The 23822-nt window shown below is 39.6% G+C and overlaps 1 protein-coding gene across 1 annotated transcript in view; it reads right to left on the bottom strand.

Moving 5' to 3' along the window:
* Window positions 1–7608: 7608 nt before the first annotated feature.
* Window positions 7609–23822, bottom strand: part of ar (androgen receptor) — a 55936-nt gene continuing 39722 nt past the window's right edge. The window contains exons 4-8 of the mRNA XM_030793123.1: window positions 19639–19917; window positions 18122–18266; window positions 17000–17130; window positions 8930–9081; window positions 7609–7887 (exon numbers count right to left, since the gene is read on the bottom strand). Coding sequence (XP_030648983.1) covers window positions 7729–7887; window positions 8930–9081; window positions 17000–17130; window positions 18122–18266; window positions 19639–19917 — 866 coding nt within the window. The 3' untranslated portion in view covers window positions 7609–7728. The remainder of the gene's footprint in view (window positions 7888–8929; window positions 9082–16999; window positions 17131–18121; window positions 18267–19638; window positions 19918–23822) is intronic.

The raw sequence follows: 23822 nt of genomic DNA, 5'->3' as shown, positions 1-23822 counted from the left end.
TTCAGTGGTGAATATATAAATGGTTTTAGCTTTTTGTTAACTGTTTAAACATCTTTATGTTTAGACAGGGATAGTGTCAGAGAAGGTCTTCTTAGCATACTGTCTCCTGTTCATGTCAGCTGATGGTTTCCTGTAACATGTAAATGCTGCATTGGTTGTGAACTTGTCTACTGTGTGTATTTAACACTTTTCTCTCCCTCCTGACATTCATGAAGTCCTGTTCGTGCATTTTTCTCGAATGTGTTCTGAAAAATGGCAACTATTTTGAACAAACTGGAATGACTGTTGTGGTTTGTGTTCTGTAAGAATACCACTGGTAAAAACATGTGGGTTTAACAGGAATTCTTTTCTGTTGGCATCCTGAACATTGCTGCACACTTTAATATCACCCAAGACAAATACTTACCTACTGACAGTCAATAACTCATTTATTTTGGTTTTGAAGGTAACTGAACCAGATTTAATTTAATGTGTGTATTAAGTCAAAACCCCTTTGGTGCAGGAATTCATAAATGAAAAGGGCATGGTTATAATTTTTTTAGATCTTTTTTTTTTTTTTTGTCTGTGCCTGCATAAAACCTCGCCCCTCTCTCTCTCTCTCTCTCTCTCTCACACACACACACACACACACACTGTTTGAATTAAGTTTAATATGTGATGATACTCCCAGTCAAAAAAGTTTTGGGGGGAAAGGAAGGCGTTCTCACTCTCCTAAAAGTGTCACTATAAAAACATTCCTGAGGTCTTTCGTCTGAAGGCTTAGGTGTCTGTGAGATAAAAGGCTCTCTAAGCACTTTAATGCCTGCTTTCAGACTTTCTAAAATCCACAGAGCTGGAGCAAGGTCTTTCCCTATAGCCTCACCTGGGGAAAAATCTATAAGACGTCTGACTGATGGAATCTGGCTACCAAAAAATAAAAAAGGTGATTTAATGAGCTCTGAATCCCACAATTCATGTCTCATCTGCATACATGATCAGGAGAATCTCACTGCCTAATGTTCCAAAAAACGTACCACTGTGCTGCAGTCATGCAGGTCTCAGAGAAGAGAAGACCTTGAATACCAGCGATTTTACAAATTCCTCATGATACCCACCCCTTTTTTCCATAATTACATGAAACGTTACTAAAACAAAAACTTTCATAAGTTGCAAAGTTACTGTGTCTAACCTGGGCCCTGAGGTTCAATGTTCAGGATCTTTTTTTCCTGCATCATCTGCTGTGGCACTGTCTGAATAAAATGACAGCCCTGGCAGTGTTGTTGGAAAAGGAAGTGAGAGAAGAAACAGCAGTCTCAAATGAAGACCATACAGAACTACCTCTGGTCCAATACTCACATTTACCCCACAAATCATCACTGGACATCTGTTTCACCAGACCGGGGGCTTATTTATTAAAAAGTTGCGTAGAAACCATTCTACATTTGATCTCAGATCATTTCTGAAATGTGCGTACGTGTAATTTAGAGAAAATACACGTACGCACGCTCTCCCAGATGTGAAATCTATAAATAAAAATAATAATAATGATGATGATAATATTTATTTAGAGCCCAATATCACTATTTATAGTCTCAAAGGGCTTTAAATGTCTATAACAAAGTAAAATCAAAATTATATCATGCATAAGTTCGAGAAAATAGAGAAGTCTTTAGTTTTGTTTTAAAGGTATTGAGAGAGTTTGCCTCTCTAACATCTTTAGGTAAACCATTCCAAAGGAAGGGCGAGCGGTAAGAAAAGGCTCGGTTGCCAGCGGACTTCTTTTTAACTTTTGGAATGACTAATAATCGATAATCTTGAGAGCGCAGATCACAAATGATCACAAATGATCTTGAAATTGTGCGCAGGTGAATGGTTTTAGGTCTCCGCCTTGTAAACACCGCTTAATTGATATCATTATCATATAAAGGGGCTCGAATCAAAACTCAAATCCTGTACTTGATAATGGCGAGGTGTAAGAAAAAGAACTTTAGCGAGGCCGATATCTAGGTGCTGCTGATGAAGGTGCAGATGAACCAGGCTCGGTCTGCTCTTGCAGACGGCATGAGTAGCTAAAGGTTCTAAGTAAATAAAATAAATAAAAATATTTTTGGGACAAGTGAATTTATAGTTTGATTTTTACCCAATAACATTCTTACCTGTTGGAATAACATGTGACTCAACTGCAGTCTTCTCATGAGCGCAGCGGCACGTGTATTCAGTCAGCGGGTAGTGAGGGGGGATCCTCTACGTCCGTTTCATCCTCTCGCATCCCAAGCCCATGGCTCACAGAGATATTGTGAAGCTCACTGTGGGGCGTCAAGTGTAACAGACCTTTTTTCATAGACAGGACGCCTTCTGTGCTACGAAACGCTCGTAAATTCATTACGAAACCATGTAACACTGTAACGCGTTTTGTCCACGTAAAACACAAACTCGTTAGCATTGTACCCACGAAATATTGAAGAGAGCACATACTTTCGTGCACAGAAAATAAGACGGATGATTCCTGACGTGCACTGAATTGACCGTTGTGCTTTTCATTTTGTGGACAAAAGATTGAATGCACTTCGTACCATGTGGACAAAAGAAACTCATTTCGGAGATAAAAGTATTTCTGTTCACATAATAGATGTCCTAGGTCAGCATTTATGCTTTTGTGGCACGAAATGCACAAATGTTGTCCACTTAACTGTTTTGCTATATTACTGAAAGTATGATGTGTACGAAAGGAATTTAGCACAATATATTCCGTGACTCCGCCGTTACAGTCCGTCCACGAAAGCAAAAGCTTTTGCTAAGGTACAAAATGAATTATATTGATAGGCTATATTACTGAAGGTATAATGTGCACGAAAGGGCTTTGGTCAAATACATTCCGTGAGTCTGCCGTTTATGGAATGAATTATGTGTCATGCAATCACACAGTAATAATTCCGTGCACTATAGCAAAAGCTGGTTGAACACTTGTAGACCAAACTGTTTGTTACATTCATTTGGTCGCTTACTAAACGCATGCAGTGTCATAACAGCTATTTTGCCCATAATAGTTTTCACTCCGTGGACGAAAGGCGTTTGCTTTAGAGTACAGAATTATTCCTGTGCGATTTCATGACACATACCACGACTACTACTACAACTACTACAGCAGACGGCATGTTGGCGCTCTTTTACTGCAAGATTTCCGAAAACTTGCAGTACTCCAACACCGCCAAAAGGAAATGTGCGTACGCCAAGTTGGAACCTGACGTGGAGCTAGGTACTTTTCCACGTCAAAGACGTTTTTAATAAATCCGAACTTTGGCGCGGATTTGAGCGTACGCACATTCTACGATCAAATCTGTGCCTAAGAACGTTTTATAAATGAGGCCCCGGGTCTGTGCAAGAGCTACCAAGAGTAAAAAATTTTACATTTATAACTCAAAATCAGGCAACGTGCCACAGGTTACATATATGCATACGTACATACATACATATATATATATATATGTATGTATATATACAGATGTTTAATAGGATGCAAAGAAACACAAATAAACCCAATTTACACAAAGCTCTACACAAAATTGGAAAAAAAAGGAGAGAGAGAGAGCGAGGCTGAACTCTGAGTCATCACTATACACACATAGGTACGAATGGCTTTAAACAGAGGCCTGATCATCATTATACACACATAGGTACAAATGGCTTTAAACAGAAGCCTGATCATCATTATACACACATAGGTATGAATGGCCTTAAACAGCAGCGAAACAGATGAGCTTACAGTTTTCAGACACAGGGTGGATTTAAACACAAAGTCATCTGGCCACACTAATCACTGAAACACAGCTGCTGTAAAAAGACTAGAAACTTACAAAGGTTTAGTAACAAATTTCATTTAGATAGCCAGAAATTCCTCAGATATGTTTTAAAAAACAATCTCTTGTAGACGTCCCACCTTAGGAAATAAGTATAAGGACAGGCTGAATAAAACACACTACTGAAATGAGTTGGAAAAAAAAAAAAAGCATTAGCTGATTAGCATTAGCAGGAATACTTCAAACATAGTGTAGATTAAAAAATACAGAGCTACAAAATAAGTAGAATTAGCTACATCAACACAAAGTCAGAACACGATTTACACCAGAAAAGTGAACAGGATTTATAAATAGATACAGCCGTGTCTGTGTAGACATATTCATACATTCATGATATTACGTATATTCACATTGTTTCTTGCCGAAGCGGTATTCCCATTTTCTTTTGTAATATAATGTAGATCAAAGATAGAGGTTACTGAGCTTATAGTTCTGCCTAAGGTGAAGATTATGGTCTTCATCTCAGAACAAGTACAAGTAACATAACAAAGACAAAAAACCCAAAAAAACCCAATATTTTCTACATCCTTGTAAGAAATGAGATAAAAGGTCAGTATCTGAATGACAGCTGTTTTGTCCTGTTAAACACAAAACAGCATTTCAATTTCAGAATCCCTAAAATGCTAATCAGAAATGGCAGAAACATTAAAATCAATGCAAGGGCTTATGATTTTCTCTGTAAGAAACTTCTTTGGGACTTGAGATGCAACCCACCATACACCAACAATCTAGGCACCTATGTAACAATCAGGAAACCCATGTAACAGTGATCAGCCAGTCAGGGGTGGTGGTCCTGGCAAACCTCCCTATACCAAGACATCCTCATGCTTCCACTGTCAGCTCAAGCTTTTCACTCTCTCACTTAATGTCTATATTTGTAACCCTGGTGTACAGGATTGGTAAAATTGGGAGCTTTTATCATTTGGGGAGGAACTTAACCTTACACAAAGTTATAGGTACTTCAGTGAAGAATACTGCCTACTACAAGCACAACACAGCAGAAAGCCTGTAAGCTCTGATTTGACTATTTGAGCTTTTATAGTCACCCAACTGCAAAAAAGACAGACAAATGCATTAGCCTCAATCATAAACATAATTCATCAGAAATCTGACATGGATCATATAGTATATGGATTGTACGGTATACTTACTACATAAAGGTTAAATTGACCTTGGCAGAAACAGTAGGACAGTAGTAACAGTCATTAAACTGTCAACTATAAATCAATAGCTTCACAATGCTTAGAAAGAAATTCAGAATTCTTCATTGTATCATATCAGATCTGCTGCTGGAAACAGTTTTGGCAAATAAATGCATTGAAATTTGTTCTAAAGGGGAATTCTCAGTATAGTACCGGACTGTTAGCTCAGAAGTTTGGTCAGATGAGAGAGATCTAATGCTAGCCATAAATTAATTTGCCTACAAATGAACATAGCATTGTGTGCACCTGTTATGACAGCTGTCATACTGTTTCTGCATGTTGTTTGCTTTACAAAGCTTTCATAACTGGTTGACAGATAAGCTGCTATACAGAGTAATTATTTAAAGAGAGAGAGAGACAGACAGACAGAGAGAGAGTCTCTTTCTCAGAGTCACAGACAACGGTTGGGTTTGCATGCTTGTGTTTACGTAAAGTCTATCAATAATCACCACCAAGGCTTCTTTAGCTCGGTATCACATGAATGACGTGACAAAGAAAAGTGCTGGATAGATACAGAAGGGGTGTAAATTTGATGCTGGCTGAGGGAAAGTGTAGTTTTAGAATTGTCTGAATTATAATGAGTGCTTAAATGGGTAAACACCTGCGTATAATTGCATGGTGCCCGGTGCTGCCAGACAGGCCTCTCTGGCAGCCCATTTACCTTCTGTTGCATTTAAAGCATCAACAAGCACCACCATGACAAGAGTACACTTTAGTGAAACTTCACTCTCAGATTTTCTTTCCTCTCAGAAGTCTTATCCTACTTTTCACCTCCTCGTGTGCCCAGGAAGAATCCGTCAAAAATGGCTTTGTCAAGACTTTTTTTTGCTGTTTTTTTTTTTAAGCAATCTACATACATAAAACCGATTTGCCACTATTCTATCATTTCAGGAACAAAAGGCAAAAAAGAAAAAAAGGCCAAAGGACAGTTCTGCATTAGGTATTTTTCCTGACACACAGATAGGAGACATTTTAACTGATGTTTAATACTTACAGCTTACAGTTGGACTGAAACAATGTGGACAGCTTGTTTAAGTTCATTTTCCACTAAGTGCTGTCATGAACAAATACCAAAGTCTTAGCACCCACTGCCACTTCCCTGTGACAGTTGACAGTGATTATGAAGTAAAATACAAATAATTAATTGTTGTCTGACAAAGAGGAAAGGTCTGTGCAGTCTCCTCTGCATCTGTAAAAGTTGTTTTTTTCTTTTTTTTTTTTACTGTTTGCCTTTATCTTTTGAAAAGCTGGATGTTATGAGGCAAAGTTTTGGTATACTAAAGAGAAATTGTAAAAGACTGTTAAATAAAATATTTGCTTATTTATTGCTATTATGGAAAGTCACTGTTTGGCACTTACTGAAAGACTGAGAGCAAAAGGATCCTTTTTTCACTACTAAACGGTAAAACGACAGCTGGTCAAAGAAAACCCAAACAGTACAGACCTTTCACACTCAGCTTGGCCAGACACAGATATAAATGCTTTATGTCCAAGACACTATTCAGACTCTGCATGCAAATTTGTTTTTTGATACTGAAAAGACATCACTAAATACATTTCATGCATAAACATGGCAGCTTCGTACTTGCTTAATGAATTAATGAAAAAGCTGTTGAACGTACTGTGGTGAGAATTTTAAACAGGTTACAATGATTCTCTGAACCGTGCAGCACAAAGACATTTTACATGGTTTTACCAAGAAAAAATGTCGCTAATTTCAGCACTACTGCAGATCTGTGACAAATGTCCAGTTTTTGTGTCAAAGGTTTGTCCATGATGTGACATTAGTGAATTGAACTGGTCTTGTAGTTTTATCATTAAATAAATACAGGTGAAGCTATTTCACACAGAGTACAATGTCGGTCTGCTCTGTCAAATTGCATGACTCTTTTAATACTTACTATTTGTATCATAATGCTATGTTTAGTACCTTGACAAAAGCATGTGTACTAAACCCTAATATTTCACTCTTCTTTCTTGTTTTGTGGTTTATTACATATGAAAATGAACTTTTTAAAGGATTTTTCTCAGTACAAATTGAACTATGATATGGCGTCTGTGATCAGAACTGAACTGCAGCTTCGCTGAGGTTCTGAAGACTTTTCTCCTTATTCCATAGTGCTGGGCATGACACACCAACATTTCTCTTTAAAACAAATGCATAGAAATGTGTACTCAGTATACAAGGTTTTTTTTTGTTTTGTTTTGTTTGGTTTTATTTTTTTAGTAAATTTAGTGCAGTTTATGTGTCTCAGAAATAAGGGCTTGAGGAAAAAGTGGAGATGAAAAACTCTTTTTTCTCTCTATCTGCCAGGTGAAACCACGTTACTCTTAAAAGTAGCATTTATCTGTGAAAAGGAAGGGGGAAGGCACCGCACCACACTGGCCGTTAGAGAAAATGATCTCCATCATTTCTGAGAAGCAGCGAGACGCCTGTAATGCTGTAATGGTCTTCAGCAGTTTTCTGAACTATTCCACTAAAGGAAAAAGGAAGTGAATTGAAAAAAAAAATATATATATATATATATATATATATTGTACAAGCTGCACCTTTCAGATTCTGCAGACAGGGTTGAATTGAGATAAAACTGGTTAGGCTGGATTAAACCAGATTGGAGCGGACTAGTGACAGGACTGCTTTGACTGAGCTTGGCAGGTCTGAGGAGACTGAAGTTTGGGGACTGTGGGGGTTACTTGTGGAACAGGATGGGTTTGGCCAGCCCCGCCAGAATCTTTGGAACTTGGACGGAAATAATTTCAGCAATCATCTCAGGGAAGCTGACCTTTGTAGATAGAGACTGGGCTTGGACAAAAAGGTCAAAGGTGAACTGATGAAGCTTCCTCACAATCTAAGAGAGGAGAAAAAGAGGAGAGAAATTTACGTGCAAAGATCATTCTTTCTCATCAAAATAGAATATATCAGATGGAGCTAGAGCCGGTTGTCAGTAACAACTAGCAGATATATTCTCTAGAACTTTGTGAAAATGTGTTATTCTGAGGAGTGAACTGCTTGGTAAACAGATCTGGCTAAACAGACTGTTCATCAGAGCAATACTTATCCTATAATCCCTTATTTACTATGGTCGTCTATTTTGAATCTGCATCAAAGAGGTGGGTCATGTGATGTCAGTGTCATGCTGTGTTGTTGGGTTGTGTGATGTGAGTGTTGTGTAGTCGGGTTGTGTGATGTGAGTGTTGAGTTGTGTAGTTGAGTTGTGTAGTCGGGTTGTGTGATGTGAGTGTTGAGTTGTGTAGTTGGGTTGTGTGATGTGAGTGTTGTGTAGTTTGGTTATGTGATGTGAGTGTTGTGCAGTTGAGTTGTGTGATGTGAGTGTTGTGTACTTCTGTTGTGTGATGTGAGTGTTGTGTAGTTGGGTTGTGTGATGTGAGTGTTGTGTTGTGTAGTTGAGTTGTGTATTTGGGTTGTGTGATGTGAGTGTTGTGTATTTGGGTTGTGTGATGTGAGTGTTGTGTAGTTGAGTGGTGTGATGTGAGTGTTGTGTAGCTGGGTTGTGTGATGTGAGTATTGTGTAGTTCGGTTGTGTGATGTGAGTGTTGTGTAGTTCTGTTGTGTGATGTGAGTGTTGATTTGTGTAGTTGAGTTATGTGATGTGAGTGTTGAGTTGTGTAGTTGAGTTGTGTGATGTGAGTGTTGTGTAGTTGAGTGGTGTGATGTGAGTGTTGTGTAGTTGGGTTGTGTGATGTGAGTGTTGTGTAGTTTGGTTATGTGATGTGAGTGTTGTGTAGTTGGGTTGTGTGATGTGAGTGTTGAGTTGTGTTGTTCACTTGTGTGATGTGAGTGTTGTGTAGTTGGGTTGTGTGATGTGAGTGTTGAGTTGTGTTGTTCACTTGTGTGATGTGAGTGTTGTGTAGTTTGGTTGTGTGACTCACCGGTTGCAGAGAGTCCATTAAGTGTGTCAGCTGGTGAAAGCGCTGGGCATAGTTGGTTTTCCTTCCGTAGTGGATGAGTCGATCCAGTTCATTGATGTATGTCAAACGCAGCTCATCAAAGTATTTCTGACTCTTTAGACCTTCTACTGGAACTATGGAGAGAAGGAGAGAGCGAGCTATAGTAATGCACTCTTTATTTCCTTTACCCTACATAACACATAGACTAACCTTACATAACATTAAACACACAGACTAACCTTACATAACACTAAACACATAGACTAACCTTACATAACACTAAACACACAGACTAACCTGACATAACACTAAACGCATAGACTAACCTTATATAACACTAAACACATAGACTAACCTTACATGAGACTAAACACACAGACTAACCTGATATAACACTAAACACACAGACTAACCTGATATAACACTAAACGCATAGACTAACCTTACATAACACTAAACACATAGACTAACCTTACATAATACTAAACACACAGACTAACCTTACATAACACTGAACACATAGACTAACCTTACATAACACTAAACACATAGACTAACCTTATATAACACTATTTGGCAAGATTAAGTTACTGCTGTACTTTTTATCCATCTGTCCTGTTCAATATCAGATAATGTTGGTTGCTTAGCTTATTGTATCTTGTCCCTTCATCTGTCAGCATGTTAAACTGTCAGCTTCATCTCATTTTTATGACCATTCACTAATGAGTTACAAACATTTATAACTGGCAAAAGGGACCCTTATTGTACATCACCATTTATTAATGAGTTGCCTGGGTTTCTCTACAATGATGACACTGCCTTTACTCCTTCAGCAACATGCCTTTTATTTTGCAACAGCACAAACCAGGAAGTGACACACTTAACTTGCTGACATGGTAGGAGGGAGGTACACCATTCACGCAGACAATTACATTTACAGTACACAGATAACATTAAACTATCACAAGAATTAACAACACAACCCAAAGACTACATGATGAACAATACACATACACTTCTACTAGACACAATGGGAAACATAAACTGAACAATAACAAACTGGAGCTAAACAAGAGTCCATTGCCCCAAGGCATGCTGGGAAGCTCCGCCAATCTACCGCCCAACACGCATCACAATATACCACTTTAATATCTAGTGTGCATATAACCTAACAGCATATTTAATATCAACGACTGAGGACGGCTGCTGATAGCATGCTGAAAATGTCAAGGTAAACAATACTGCCAAAGCCTAAGTGTATGAATCTGGTAATTTGATATGCCATCATTTGATATGCCAAATGGAACTTTCTGTCTATTAAGAGATGCTGACAGTGGTTAAATGCTATTAACTTATTAACAAATATCTGATGAAGCTGACTGGTATAAATGCTGGCTGATGGAGAAGGCAAAGAAAACCAAGTAACCAATGATATCGGAGGCTTAATAGTACTGATAAATGTGGGCTCACTACTTGACGAGCAACAGGCCACTGTTGCCCTTTTTATCTAATGTGTTATAACAGCTTACTAATGATTTATAAAAAGTTCACAATCTAATTAATAAACTAATTATAAATCATTCATAAACTCTTTCTAAGGGTAGTCTTATTGTAACGCAGTACCGACTAATCTTAGATATCACTTAAAAGAGCGTTCTAAAGTTGAGCCTTAGTTGACGCACTCGAGCGCATATTTCAAATTGATCAAAAGTGGAGTGTATTGGTGTTTGGTCGTGTTTTTGATCCTGGTGAAACGTAAATAAATCCCGTAATGAAAATTTACTACCATGCAATATGAGTTTTTCCAAGTTGCAAATTCCAAAAACTGTCACGCTTGCTGTGGTCAAAAACTGTATGACTGCATTCCTGACAGAGACACGAGTTTCATTCTAAAACAAGGCTTAACAGAACAGGTGCTACAGTCACCTGTCTGAGGAAACGGGCATGTCTTTGTGCACCTCCATATTGCTCAGGTAAACAAAATACTTAACAAAATCAAAATAAATATGTCTTCAACACCTTATGCAATCATTTATGCAAGATAAATGAAATACTTAAAATTCTTATCATGAATAATAATAACACATTCTGGCTCCAACATTCTGGGCCCTCATTGTTCTGTGGGCAAACAGTACAATTATAAACTAAATCATGGGAGCCAACTAAGTTCATAACTTATTACTTCATTCAATCTCATGTACCTCATTAAATCAACATCAATCTTTTCAAAGCATCAATATTCGAGATCATATCTCAGTCCATAAAGTCCTTCAAAAAAGAATCCAAAAATCCCAATGCAAAAATGGTGAGAAAAACAAAACTTGATGAAAAAAGAGAATCCATGAGTAATTAGGTGTGTAAATGTAATTCAGTATAGAAGTACAAGGGTGTGTAGCGCGTGTGTGAGAGAAAGAAAGAGAGAGAGAGATCATCCTGTGGCCTCAAGGAGCAGCACAAGCTTTGTGATGGGCCTTATTAGGGTGCTGGTCTTGGCCTGCACTTCTACTTATCTCACAAATCCTCTTTTGTCTCGCAGGGTTTGTGTGATTCATTCCATAACCCAGGAGTTTCTGGGGGCCAGAGTCATCTACCATTAGGACAACATCACCTGCAACAAACTTTCTCCTTTTCTTTGTCTACTTTTGTCTTTCTTGCAGCTCCGTTAAGTATTCCCTCGTCCAACTCGACCAAAATAACTCTGCCATGTATTCTACTTGAAACCATCTTCTTTTGGCATAACAACAATTTAGACTGAACACCCCAGGTGGTAAGGATGGCTTTTCTTTGAGGCGAAGAAGATGGTTTGGCATGAGAGGCTCTAAGTTCAAAGGCTCATTGGAGGCTTTAGTGATGGGCCTATCGTTAATAATGGCTTCGACCTCACATAGCAGTGTAGCCAATCCTTCCTCATTGAAGCCTGTTCCTATACTAAAGCTCCAAGAATGTATCTGACCATTCGTATTCATCTCTCTCATATCCCACCATGATGTGATCCAGCAGGTGGGTTGAACATCCGTGTTATGCCTTTCTCAAGCAAGGTGGGATAAATGTTGAGATTGTCTAGATCTTGAATAGACTCCCGCATCTCACATTCTGCTCTGATGAGGTTTGTTCTGCTCTGATGAGGTTTGTTCTGCTCTGATGAGGTTTGTTCTGTTATCTGATGAGGTTTGTTCTGCTCTGATGAGGTTTGTTCTGCTCTGATGAGGTTTGTTCTGCTCTGATGAGGTTTGTTCTGTTATCTGATGAGGTTTGTTCTGCTCTGATGAGGTTTGTTCTGTTATCTGATCTTATGACCTTGACTGTGCCTCGTCTTGCTACAGACCTCCTTATTGCATTGATGCACGAGTCTGTATTCAGTGTATGCGCAACCTCCGACTGTACTGCTCAAGCTCATGAAGATCACACCATACCACTTCAAAGCTGTTCTCCCTCTCTTTATTTCAGATGGACCAAAAAAGTCCATACCCACATTCATGAAGGGTGATTCATCTGGTAACAGTCTTTCCTCAGGCAAGTCAGACATGAATTTCATACCTCTGACGCCACTCAGTCTCCTACAGTGAACACACTTTGCGATCACTTTCCTGATTGTCGTGTTGGCCCTCGGGATCCAATATTTCTGCCTCAAGCATGAGAGTGTATGGTTGGAGATCCAGGCCACTGTGACCTTGCAACTCTGGCCCTTGGATCAGCACGGCACTCAAAAAATGTGTTGCTGTTACACCTCTCAACGCACGACCAACAGGGTTCAGAGAGCTGTTAATGTACCTCCACTGTGTAACCACAGCCGCTCTTGAGCTGAGATGGGGTTGCCGAAATCATCTAACCGAAACATCTAACCTTGTCGCCCTCCAATTGAGACAAGTCAGCCAACCATGTCAACCAACTCTTTTCCAGGTCTTCAGGATTTCTATCATCCCATGCAAACTTTAAGCCACAAAGCTCCTACAATATCTGCTTTGCAGTGAGGATTAGAGGTGCCAACATACCCAAAGGATCATAAATGGAGCTCACCATAAATAAGATACCTCATCTGGTAAGTGGTTTGTCCTGAAGCTTGATCTTAAAGGCAAATGAATCAATCTCAATACACCGCTGTACTTCAAGAGCTCTTTGAATGGACAGTATGTCCTGATCCAAACCCAGATCCTTCATCTCTTGAGCTTGATTTTGTTCTGGGATAGAGAGAGGCAGTGACCTGCTGTTGCTGACCCACTTGTTCAGCTTAAAACCACCTGTGGCACACAATATGGTGATGTCTTTAGCAAGTTTCATAGCCTCCTTCTCAGACCCCACAGACTTCAGACAACCACCGACATAAAAGTTCAGTTTTTATGATTTCTGAGTCAAAATTGCCTATGTTGTCCCTGGCACACTGTTGTAGAGCAAAAGTAGCACAGCTTGGAGAAGATGTAGCTCCAAAGATACGTACCACCATCTTGTACTCCTCAAGATACTTGTACAGTTCTCCATCAGGCCACCACAAAAATCACAGGAGATCTCAGTCATCATTCAGTACCTTGACCCGATGAAACATGGCCTCCACATCTGCCATGAAGGCTACAGGTTTCTGGCGAAATCTTGTAAGGACACCATTGAGACTGTTGGTAAGGTCTGGGCCTTGTAGAAGCTGAGAATTGGGTGACATACCTTAATAGGTAGCTCCACAAATACTACCCTAAGCTTGTTCTTCTTTGAGTGGTACACCCCATGGTGAGGAATATACCACACCATTCCCCATTTGCTCTCCTTGCCTTCCTTGTCCTCGGGTGTTATTTGGACAGCAAAACCTTTCTTTGGAATGTCTGCCATAAACGCTTTGTACTCCTCAGGGCACTGTGTGTTTTTTGACGACTTTCATTTCAAGCTTAATACTCTTTATTCAGCAAGACAGTGATTGTTAGGGAACTCGACTTTGTCACTTCTCAAAGGCAATCGAATGCTGTAGTGCCCCTTATCCAACTTGATTGACTTGGAGACCCTTTCCATGAACACACGATCCTCTTGTGACATCTCTAGTTGCTCTTCATGCTGGCGCTCTGGGAAGTCATATTTCATCTGCTGCTGCAGCAACTCCTCAAGCCTCACAACAGATATCCTATTTGCCATAATGGCCTTTTCAGTACTTATTCTCTGTCCATCCCGAAATGGTTTTCAGTCCATCCCAAAATGGTTTTTACAGCATAAGGACCATTTCCCTGGCTGTTTATAATAATCAATGGTTCCAAGGCCTTTGGAACATTGTTTCCAATTAACAGTCAAATTTCTGCTTTTATCTGAGGGATTTTCACTTCACAAAGATATGGCCATTGATCCACGCCCACCTGACTGGGAATATTTTCTGCTTTCACAGGAATCACAGTGTGGGAGTAAACTTCAGGGAGTTCCAGGTACTCACTGCTTTCAAGGCCACTTATCTCCAATCCTGACACCATAAATGTTGTAACAACCTGTTCTTGGTTCATGGTATTTAACAAAATGCTTGTTTTGCTTCCTGTCGTCTTCAGTTGTCTGAGTAGGGACTCTGTGCAGAACACTGCAGAGCTACCTGGATCCATAAAAGGATAAGCATAAAAAAATCACTTTCTCTCCATTTGGACTTTCACAGGAACTATGGCAAGTTTGCATTCTGACTGACCGACTCCAGCATCACTCCATACATCTGTTTGATTCATCTCTACCAATGCACTTGTAACAGCCTTATCTTTTGTGTTTTTACCTTTCCAGGTAGTAACCCCTTTTTTGGTAATATGCAGGACTGTGGGATGCTTGAGTGAATATACTTGACAGATGTCTCTTTCTGCTCATGTGACCTCCTTCTAGACATCCAAAAACTCCAGCTTTTCCTCATGAGTTTTCCTTTTGAATGGTGAACAAGAATCAAGACCATGGTCTCCCTTGCAATGCAAACATTCCTTGATAGGTTTCTTTTGCATTTTAGTAGAACATTCAGCGACAGGGATGTTGTTTGTCATTAGTGCCATGCTAGTGGTGAATCCACTCTTGGGCCTTCTGTCTTTGGAGAGAATGGGCCTGCTTGACTGTACTGGGCTGGCTTTTCTTGCATGTGAGGGATTTAGGCTTCCAAACAATGGATAAAATTCTAGATTGGTTGCTCACAAATTCCACCAAATCTGCAAACCTTGCTCTTGTGCTGTTGTGATCCTGTAATTCACGAGCTTCAACTCTCCACCTTTCTAGCATCTTATAGGGAAGCTCACTGAGAATGGCCTTCATTGGTTGGATGATCCAATTCCTCCAGATACTCCACAGAGTTCATGGTGTTAAGACATCCATTGAGAAAGACAGAATACGCTTGTAAGGCCTCTGCATCCTTGTCCTTAACAGCTGACCAGCTAAGGGCTCTGATGCACATATTGGCAACTGTGCACCAGCTCTCTAGGTTGTCCCATTGTGAACTGCTCTAAGAAGCACAGCCTATCTTGGCTGTTCTCAGTTTTTCTTCCAATACCATATTTGAAAGCCCTTATGAAGAACTGATAGTCCAGAAGGTCACCTTTAAAGATGGGAATAGTGACTGCCGGCAATGTAAACTGGCCTTGCTGCTTGACAAGGGATTCTGTTATTTTGTTTTGATTCTCCATTATGTTGACTAGATCGCAAAGTTCATGGTTTTTCATTTCTGCCGTCATATTTTTTTGCTATAACCAGTTGGAGGCATGTAAGTTTTGCCATGTAAGCATGTTGATGTGTCTACAGCGCATGGGTTGAGCTCACCCACAAAGCTGTGGAGCACCTAGAATTCACCACCAGAACCCTGCAGATTCTACTGCTCTTCCACACAACCTTCAGCATCATTCTCTGCTTTGACAGCCATCAAGTCAAAGTGTCAGGCCAGACTCAAAGTGGAAAATGACACGAGAGTGTGCTAAGACTAGATATGATCTTCCTCCCATTAAAACATATTCTCTTGATTTGGTTAATTCAAAGCTTTGTATTCTATAGCTGTAGAAAACATACACTCTTGATGTGGTCAGTTTATAGTGTTGTGTTCTATAGCTGTAGATTATTAGTAATATTTACAAATAGCTTTGTGTTCCATAGTTGTAGTTGTTTTCTCCTGTGTTTCTGAAGGCCAATGCATTAGTCCCCTTCAACATGTTTCATGAAAAGGGATCTGATGAGCTAGCCTTCAATAACACTAAACTTATAAACTAACCTGTCATAACACAAAATTTATAAACTAACTTGTCACAACACTAAACTTATAAACTAACCTAGGATAACATTTAACTTACAAACTAACCTACACTAATTCTAAAGTCATAGACTAACCTACAATAAGACTTATAGACTAACCTGTCATAACACTAAACATATAGACTAACCATGGATAACCCTAAACACTAAACATATGGACTAACCATAGATAACACGAAGCGAACAGACTACATTTACATTTATTCATTTGGGAGATGCTTTTATCCAAAACAATTTTCCAGTGAGGCAGAACACGATACAAACATACAGATGTTGAAGGAGCTGACTATGATACACGTGCTGCTGGCCAAAGTTTCAGTAAGTGAGTAGATACAAGTGCGAGACAGTTGTAGGAATTACAGCAAATGCAAGAGAGGAAACTACTGCCCCAAAGTGGAGACTGCAGCAGCTCTAATACTCAGGGCTGCTACAAAAATTATCCACAAATCCGTTATGCTATGAACAACATTAGGAGAGCAGGGGTGCTACCAATAATAATGAAGCAGTCTAAGCAGCAGTGTATTATTTGAAACCTAATCTTAGATAATGAGACACATTTGGACTAAACTGAAATAATGCTAAATGTGCAAACACTTAGATATCAGTGATCATAAGTGTTAGAACTTAGTTAACACACATTTTCATACGCATGTACAGGCTTCATGAGTCTATAATAATGTAGAACAGGCTTTAGGCACTCTGTAAAACTGTGTTTGCTTCAGTTGGTTGTGCTTGAGATTGAACTGCATGCAACTGATGATTGTGATTGGTTTGATTGGTCATCTCGGAGCGTGACTGTGATTTGATTGGTTTATTTGTGGTACTCACTCATGCTAAACAGAAGCAGAGCCTTCATGCAGAGGAACTCTTCTTGTGTGACCTGAAGAACCATAAACTGTTGGGAGAGATGCTTCATTTGGACGCAGTGTTCATACATACTGGAAATATGCATCCTACGACTGGATAAGGCAAGAGAAACAGCAGGAAAGACAGAAAGATGAGCATTTTGGTATTCAAATCACAACTGAGTAGCAAAATAAGACTGACTGGCCTTTTCTCATTTTGCTGAACAATCTTGTCAGGCACACCGATTAGCTATTTATCTTATGAGTGACGTGTAGATTTGGTAGTTAACTAGTTTAAAAACACACTATGTAAGTTATAGCTTTTGTTAATTAAAAAACAGTTCCACCTTGAAAAGACTTTAAAGATTTATAATTAAACTGTTATATCAGTATTCCCTAACTATAACAGACCTTTTTTGATTTAGTATAATTGCAGGATCGTAATGCTAATGCTATTGGTATTGTATAGCAGTAATGCTACATAGAATTTTCAAACACTTAAAATTCAAATCACTCAGACACTACTGATAATGCAGACAGACAGTAATCCATTTTCTCTGAGTACTCAGATTTTCTGAAATCATCTTTTTGGCTATTTTTAATAATCAATAGTCTAATGAACATGACAGAAACATTCTTCATTCCAAGCAACAAAACAATCATATTTCATGTTCATCTGTTCATCTCTGTTTGCACAGCTCACATGGGCAGTTATAGTCATATCTGTGCTGCATTCATTTCTAAAAAAAAAAAAAACTCTTTAGACATCAATGCTAAAGGCTGTAGAATTCCACCGTATCGAAAATCCAATCTTCTCAGAGATTGTCCAAATGACAAAGCGCTAGAACACCATAATAACACAGCTGTGAATTATAAATGACAGTGAGAAGAAACCGTGTGAGCTATTGTGTACAAGAAATACAAAAATGATTTTTTGGGGGGGAGGGGGCAAATGGGAAAATTTTATGATGAGGCAAAAAAGTGAGACAGGAAGGATCTAATAGAAGGTATATGTGCAGACAGCCAGATGCAGATGACAGACAGACACAATGATAGAGAGAGTGCAGGAGACAGAGATAGAGAGAGACTGTAAAACGGCACTGACTCATTGAAGACGAGATCTGGGGCGAAGTACAGCATTCTGGCATTGACATTTTTATAGGATCTCCACCCTAACGCAAACACCATCACTCCCATCCAGGCATGCTGGATCACAGTCATCTGATCATCCACATGCAAGTTACGAAAACCTGAGAGAGAGAGAATGAGAGAGAGAGAGAGAGAGAGAGAGAGGGAGAGAGAGACAAAGAGAGACCGTTAGTCCAGTTTTGACAATTTATGAGAAAGGAATCAGTCGCTGGCGTGATGATAGAATCTCTCTGAAATTCACCTCATACTGCATTCATCCTCATTCTCGTTTTCAGACGTCTTACTCACCCGACCCAAATCAATCACAGATTACGCCAAGTGAAAAATGTGCCCGCTTTCATATTAACATTTATTTTCTTTGTTCAATTTCATCCTCACACATATTCGGAAAAATCCAAAAACAACCATGAAAAAAGCAGCTTATTTACCTCCCTTGTCACCTACACGCGAGTTTCTATACGATGAGTGGCCTGTTACTTATTTACTTCTTTCTGGACTAGCTTTAATATATTCTTTGGTCATGTGATCATTTGATGATTTCAGACTGGGTCATTCAATGTGAGCCAGGCTCTGCTTTTAGTCAAATATCCAACAGATCTGTCAATCAAAGCCTTGGCTCTATAAACACAAGGATATTATGTAACACCCATTAGAGTGAACAAGGGACAAAAGAAATGCATTGTGCAGTGATTAAAGCAGAGCATTTCTGAATAAATTAAACCGAATTGTGTTTAATTTTGTAGGTCACCTAATCAAGTCATTTTTTAACATGGTAAAAATATGTGACCTATGTCCTGGGCTGTTAAAATTCCCATCAAAGAAACATCACAAAACTGTGCGCCAGTCCCTCTAAATACTCCGTTTATAAAGCAGTAACAGACACTGATAGAGCAACTGTAAAATTCACTGAAATTAACTAATGAACCTGTCTGGTGTTCTTTAGCCTGACCATATTTGTATGAAGGGCGGCAGAGAGCTGTGCACTAGTTGCCATGGCAGCGGATGTTTGAGGCTTTGTAGATGCCCCCTTCAGTTGAGTGAGTGGTGGCAGGAGGAGTTGAGTCTCAAGAACACTTTGTCGTTTAGTTGTTGCTTGTGTCACTGAAGAGATAAACCACATACACGCACACCCACACACAAATTTACGCCATATTGCTGTGCTGAAGCTCATTATTAAAAGAATCAACCCAAGCTCCATACTGCAAACTTACTGTGTTCTGACTGATACAGCTAGGCAGACACTGCAGTTAAACCTAAAGCTAGGGCTAAACTTTTCATCTGGGCTCCTATCCAACAATGCTGTTTTGAGAGCTCTGACAGAAACATAGAAGCAATCAGATTTAATAGATCAAATAAACTAAACTGAATGATTTGGCCCATTTGATGACTTGGTCACAGTAAATGTGAGTTTGTGATGCTGATATTGTAGCGATGGCATACGACTGTTGTAAATGTCCTTTGTGTACAAATCACCTGGCAGCCCTTTGGCCCATTTGACCACTTTGACCAGTTGTCTCTCTCCCAGTTCATTCAAGCTGGTCAGCAGACCTGCGGCGGAGTCTGGCTGGGCGTGGTCATGGCCGGCGTTGACCACCTCCGGCTCAATGGCCTCCAGGATGTTGAGGAAGACGAGTTGGGAGTGGAAGGAGAGGCCGGATTTGGGCGACAGGCACTGGATGGCATCACTTGGACCCTGACCAGGGGTCTCCTCTTCAGGACTTTTCAGCTGGCCAATCTTTTTCAGCTTACGCGCTGTTCGGTTTAAAAAACAAAAGACAAAGACCGACATCACACAGGGGTTAAAATGAGGCCTAAGACCAACATCTCAGAGCCAGTAAGAGTGTATATCTAAGTCTGTCTAATATTAAATTATGATTCCAGTGAACAAAAGCATCATTGTCTTCAATCAGACTTTGCTGGAAAAGTCATTACAGTGAACAATAAGCCAATTACAGACATCCAGTCTTTAAATGAAATACTTAACCAATAAGACCTACATTTTTGACTAAAAAATGCTTTAGATGATCAGTTCTGTTTAGTTGAAAATAAACAGGAGCGTAGAGGTGTGAGTGTGTAAAAGTAATCATGTTAATCTATGAGCAAAAACATGAAAAGGTATTGGTGGTATGGGCTGGATTTTCCTACTGCTTGACTGCAGGCAAACTGACACACCCATCAGATATTCCAGAAGAATTCAGCTATTCTGCCTTTGAATCCCTCAACCTATCACAGGATGACCCGAGCGAGGACAGGAGCACCCAGCCTAATCTGCAGCTGCATTATTAAGTGACTGGGTGTTTGAGCTAGACTCCAAAGCCTAGTATACACTTCACAGGTGCACTGGTAGTAATTAGGAGAACAAAATCCAAAACTGAGTGCTAATATTTTATTTAAGCCTGTGTTTTTTGTGACACTACTATCAATATCAGTATTAATTTCAATATAAATATAAATGAGAGAGACTGAGTTTTTTCCACCTAAAAGGAGAACGCTGTCAGGACTTTATAAAGGTGGAATTTTGGCCTGACCAACTGCTCTGAGTCAGAATGACTGATATACAAACAATATTATGCTGCACTGCTCTCACCTGTACTGCCTTAGTCCACAATCCTAACACACCTGTCACCTGTACTGCCTTAGTCCACAATCCTAACACACCTGTCATCTGTACTGCCTTAGTCCATAGTCCTAACACACCTGTCACCTGTACTGCCTTAGTCCACAGTCCTGACACACCTGTCACCTGTACTGCCTTAGTCCACAGTCCTGACACACCTGTCACCTGTACTGCCATAGTCCTGACACACCTGTCACCTGTACTGCTATAATCCATAATCCTAACACACCTGTACTGCCATAATCCTGGTGAATTAATCCTGTTTCTGTCTGCATCTGTCTGTAGATTACTCTCCAACTTTCCACCACTTTTCTATCATTTGTATCTGGTCTAATGCTGAATTTAGCAGTGGCACTTAAGCCACAGACAGCTCCTTACTGACTCCATACTTGGTTTGTACTGGGCCTGTCTTGGAAGTCGCTTTGGATAAAACCCTTTGCTAAATACATGTAAATGTAAATGTAAACAGCAAATACCATCAACTTCCATAGGCTCTCACCAAAACAATCCAAAGATAGAGAGAAAGAAACAGCTTGCAAAACTTTTAGCTAGCTACCTCAAAAACGTATTATTAAGTTGACTTTTGTGCTTATCTTTTTTATTTTTTAAAGGCTTGGCTGCCAGCTGAAAGGTCTGAAGACTTAATCGAAAATATTCTGTGAGAATGTCATTTTTGATTGACATGAATCTCTGAATCCATAGGGCTTGAAGAACCTTCCTGGAGGAAAGGTGGAGGAACAGAATGTATGTTACACCAACAGAGGAGTTTGGAAAAAGACTTTAAGTCACAAATACCGCTGAACTCTGGGTAGGCAAAGATGTCATGAAGATATGTGTGAAGTTTTTAGGGTTAAGGTTCGGTAAAGAGACTATATGTGTGTGTGAGTGACAGCTGAGGAGTTTTTTGTTATTAGGAGTTATTAGGCACAGGGGAGCTTGAGAGTTTTGCAACAATAAAGTTCATTTCAAAACTCAGGAAAAGTTGGCGTTCAAAACATAGCAAGTTAAAGCTTCACTCTCTGTACTTGTTGCAGCCATGTAAACCTGTATATGAGCTGGTCTCTGTGCTCTGAAAACTAGTTTCTTCTCAGTATTAAGGCAAAGTTAAATAATCAGATAAGGAAGCTTTCGGCTTGGACCAGAGTGTAACTTCAGTTTTCAATTTGACATATTCAGGCTCAACCTGTAAACCTGGAAAGTCCTCGACCGTTGACATGTCAGTCATTACATGAGATTAAAGTCTTGATAGTTGAGACCTGTAAAAAGTGAATTTATTAAAATTGAACTCTGCCCATCAGGACCAACAACAATAGTTTCTGATATTCAAAATTAGCTAAAAGAGGGATGTTTGTGTTGTTATTCCAAATCAAATTATGCAGTAATGCATGTTACATTGCTAGGAAGCTACATGTTACTTTTCCATTGATAAGTTAAATCCGGTGCTGGTATCTGTCCACTGGCAACCAATCACAACGAGTGTTTAATAAAAAGCATTCTGGGCCACGGGAGATAAAGATCCAAAGCAGTTCAAAGCCACAGCTCAAGAGTACACCACACTGTGACCACTTTCCAGAACCAGACCAGAACCAGACCAGAGAAGCACACAGTGCAAAAAGAAATTAACCTGATAGTTCATTTCTAAATACAGTCATGTGTCGCTTAACATCCACGAAAAATGCGCCCTTGTACACTTTTCACCAAACTTTCCCCCTGAAATACACCCTTCCACACTTTTCACCAAACTTTTGCAGATGCCGAAAATGAACTCCAAATGGCAAAGTAATGAAATGAAGAGAACTGTTTCTAATTTTTTCATTCCGTTCATTAAATTGGAGTCATATCCTTTATCAGTTCACACAGTTCACAAATTATAATTCTGTTTGATTATATTTTGATTGATATTCAAGGCAAACACCCAAACAGAATATTTGTTTTATTGCTTTGACTAAAATCCTGCAGAACATTTCCCAGGTCAACATCTGTATATGGCTAAAAGACAGAGAGTGTGTGTGTGTGTGTGTGTGTGTATGTGTTGGTGGTAAGATGGAGGTGGGGTGAGGGGGGACAAGGTGACGCAGGTCAATTTAGGTAATATGGGTTTAGGGATGAGGCCGAAGGTCTGTTCCTCTATCATACATCTATAACGAGGGAATTTTGAACTGCACTCTATAATGGGGGAATTTTAAACTGAACTTGCATCATAGCAAAATGTAATTGTGTTTGGGGATGGTCAGAAAGCTTTTTTTCAATTTCCCGAGAGGAAAAGAAGAACCTGGAGGAATCTATTTCAGCAGGAAACCTTTCAGGTGTTGCCAGGGCGACACCATTCCAGTGTATGTAAGCTAATACACCAAACTTATGAGACTACTCAGGCATTCTCTCATCCACACAAGACCAAAAATGTTACAGAAAAGAAAATGCTCGAGGGATTTAAGATTCCCCCAAAACAAAGACTGACGTTTTGTGTTAATATCGCATGATCAGGTATGCCTGAGGAGAGGCTTAGTATGTAGTGATGTACAGTATGTTACTGACTGCAGAAACAGGAATAACAAGCTTCCTGATGGGGTTAACCTTGACACCAACACAACCTATCTGAATAACTGGTACAAGCAATAGTGAATGTATCAGCTTCCACACAGGCAAAATGGCATATGACAGCAGATGATGGCCACCGTGTCTTCATTATCTCTTAAAGAACCAGCACAAACTACAAGGCAGAAACTGTAAAGCAAAATACAACCAGTTCTTGAGTGAGACTAAAAGAGACTGAGTTGGATAAGACAACTCCTCAGAGCTTCCAAAGAGACTCGGACACATCAGAGGAGTGAAGTTACTCCACACGGCAGGATCAACCAAATAAGTTCAACCACAAGTCAACACTGGGCTGTAGGAAAACATCGAACTGAAAAAAAATATGCCACACAAATTATCATCACTGGTCACGCACAATGAATCTGCAGAGCACCGTCCAACAGCCTGAAACGGAGACACAGAGAGACTCTCTGACAGAGTGCAAGAATCTCTGAAACATCTTTTC

Source organism: Chanos chanos, chromosome 15 (assembly GCF_902362185.1).
Source record: "Chanos chanos chromosome 15, fChaCha1.1, whole genome shotgun sequence".
NCBI lineage: Eukaryota > Metazoa > Chordata > Actinopteri > Gonorynchiformes > Chanidae > Chanos > Chanos chanos.
This window is presented reverse-complemented; position numbering and strand designations above follow the sequence as displayed.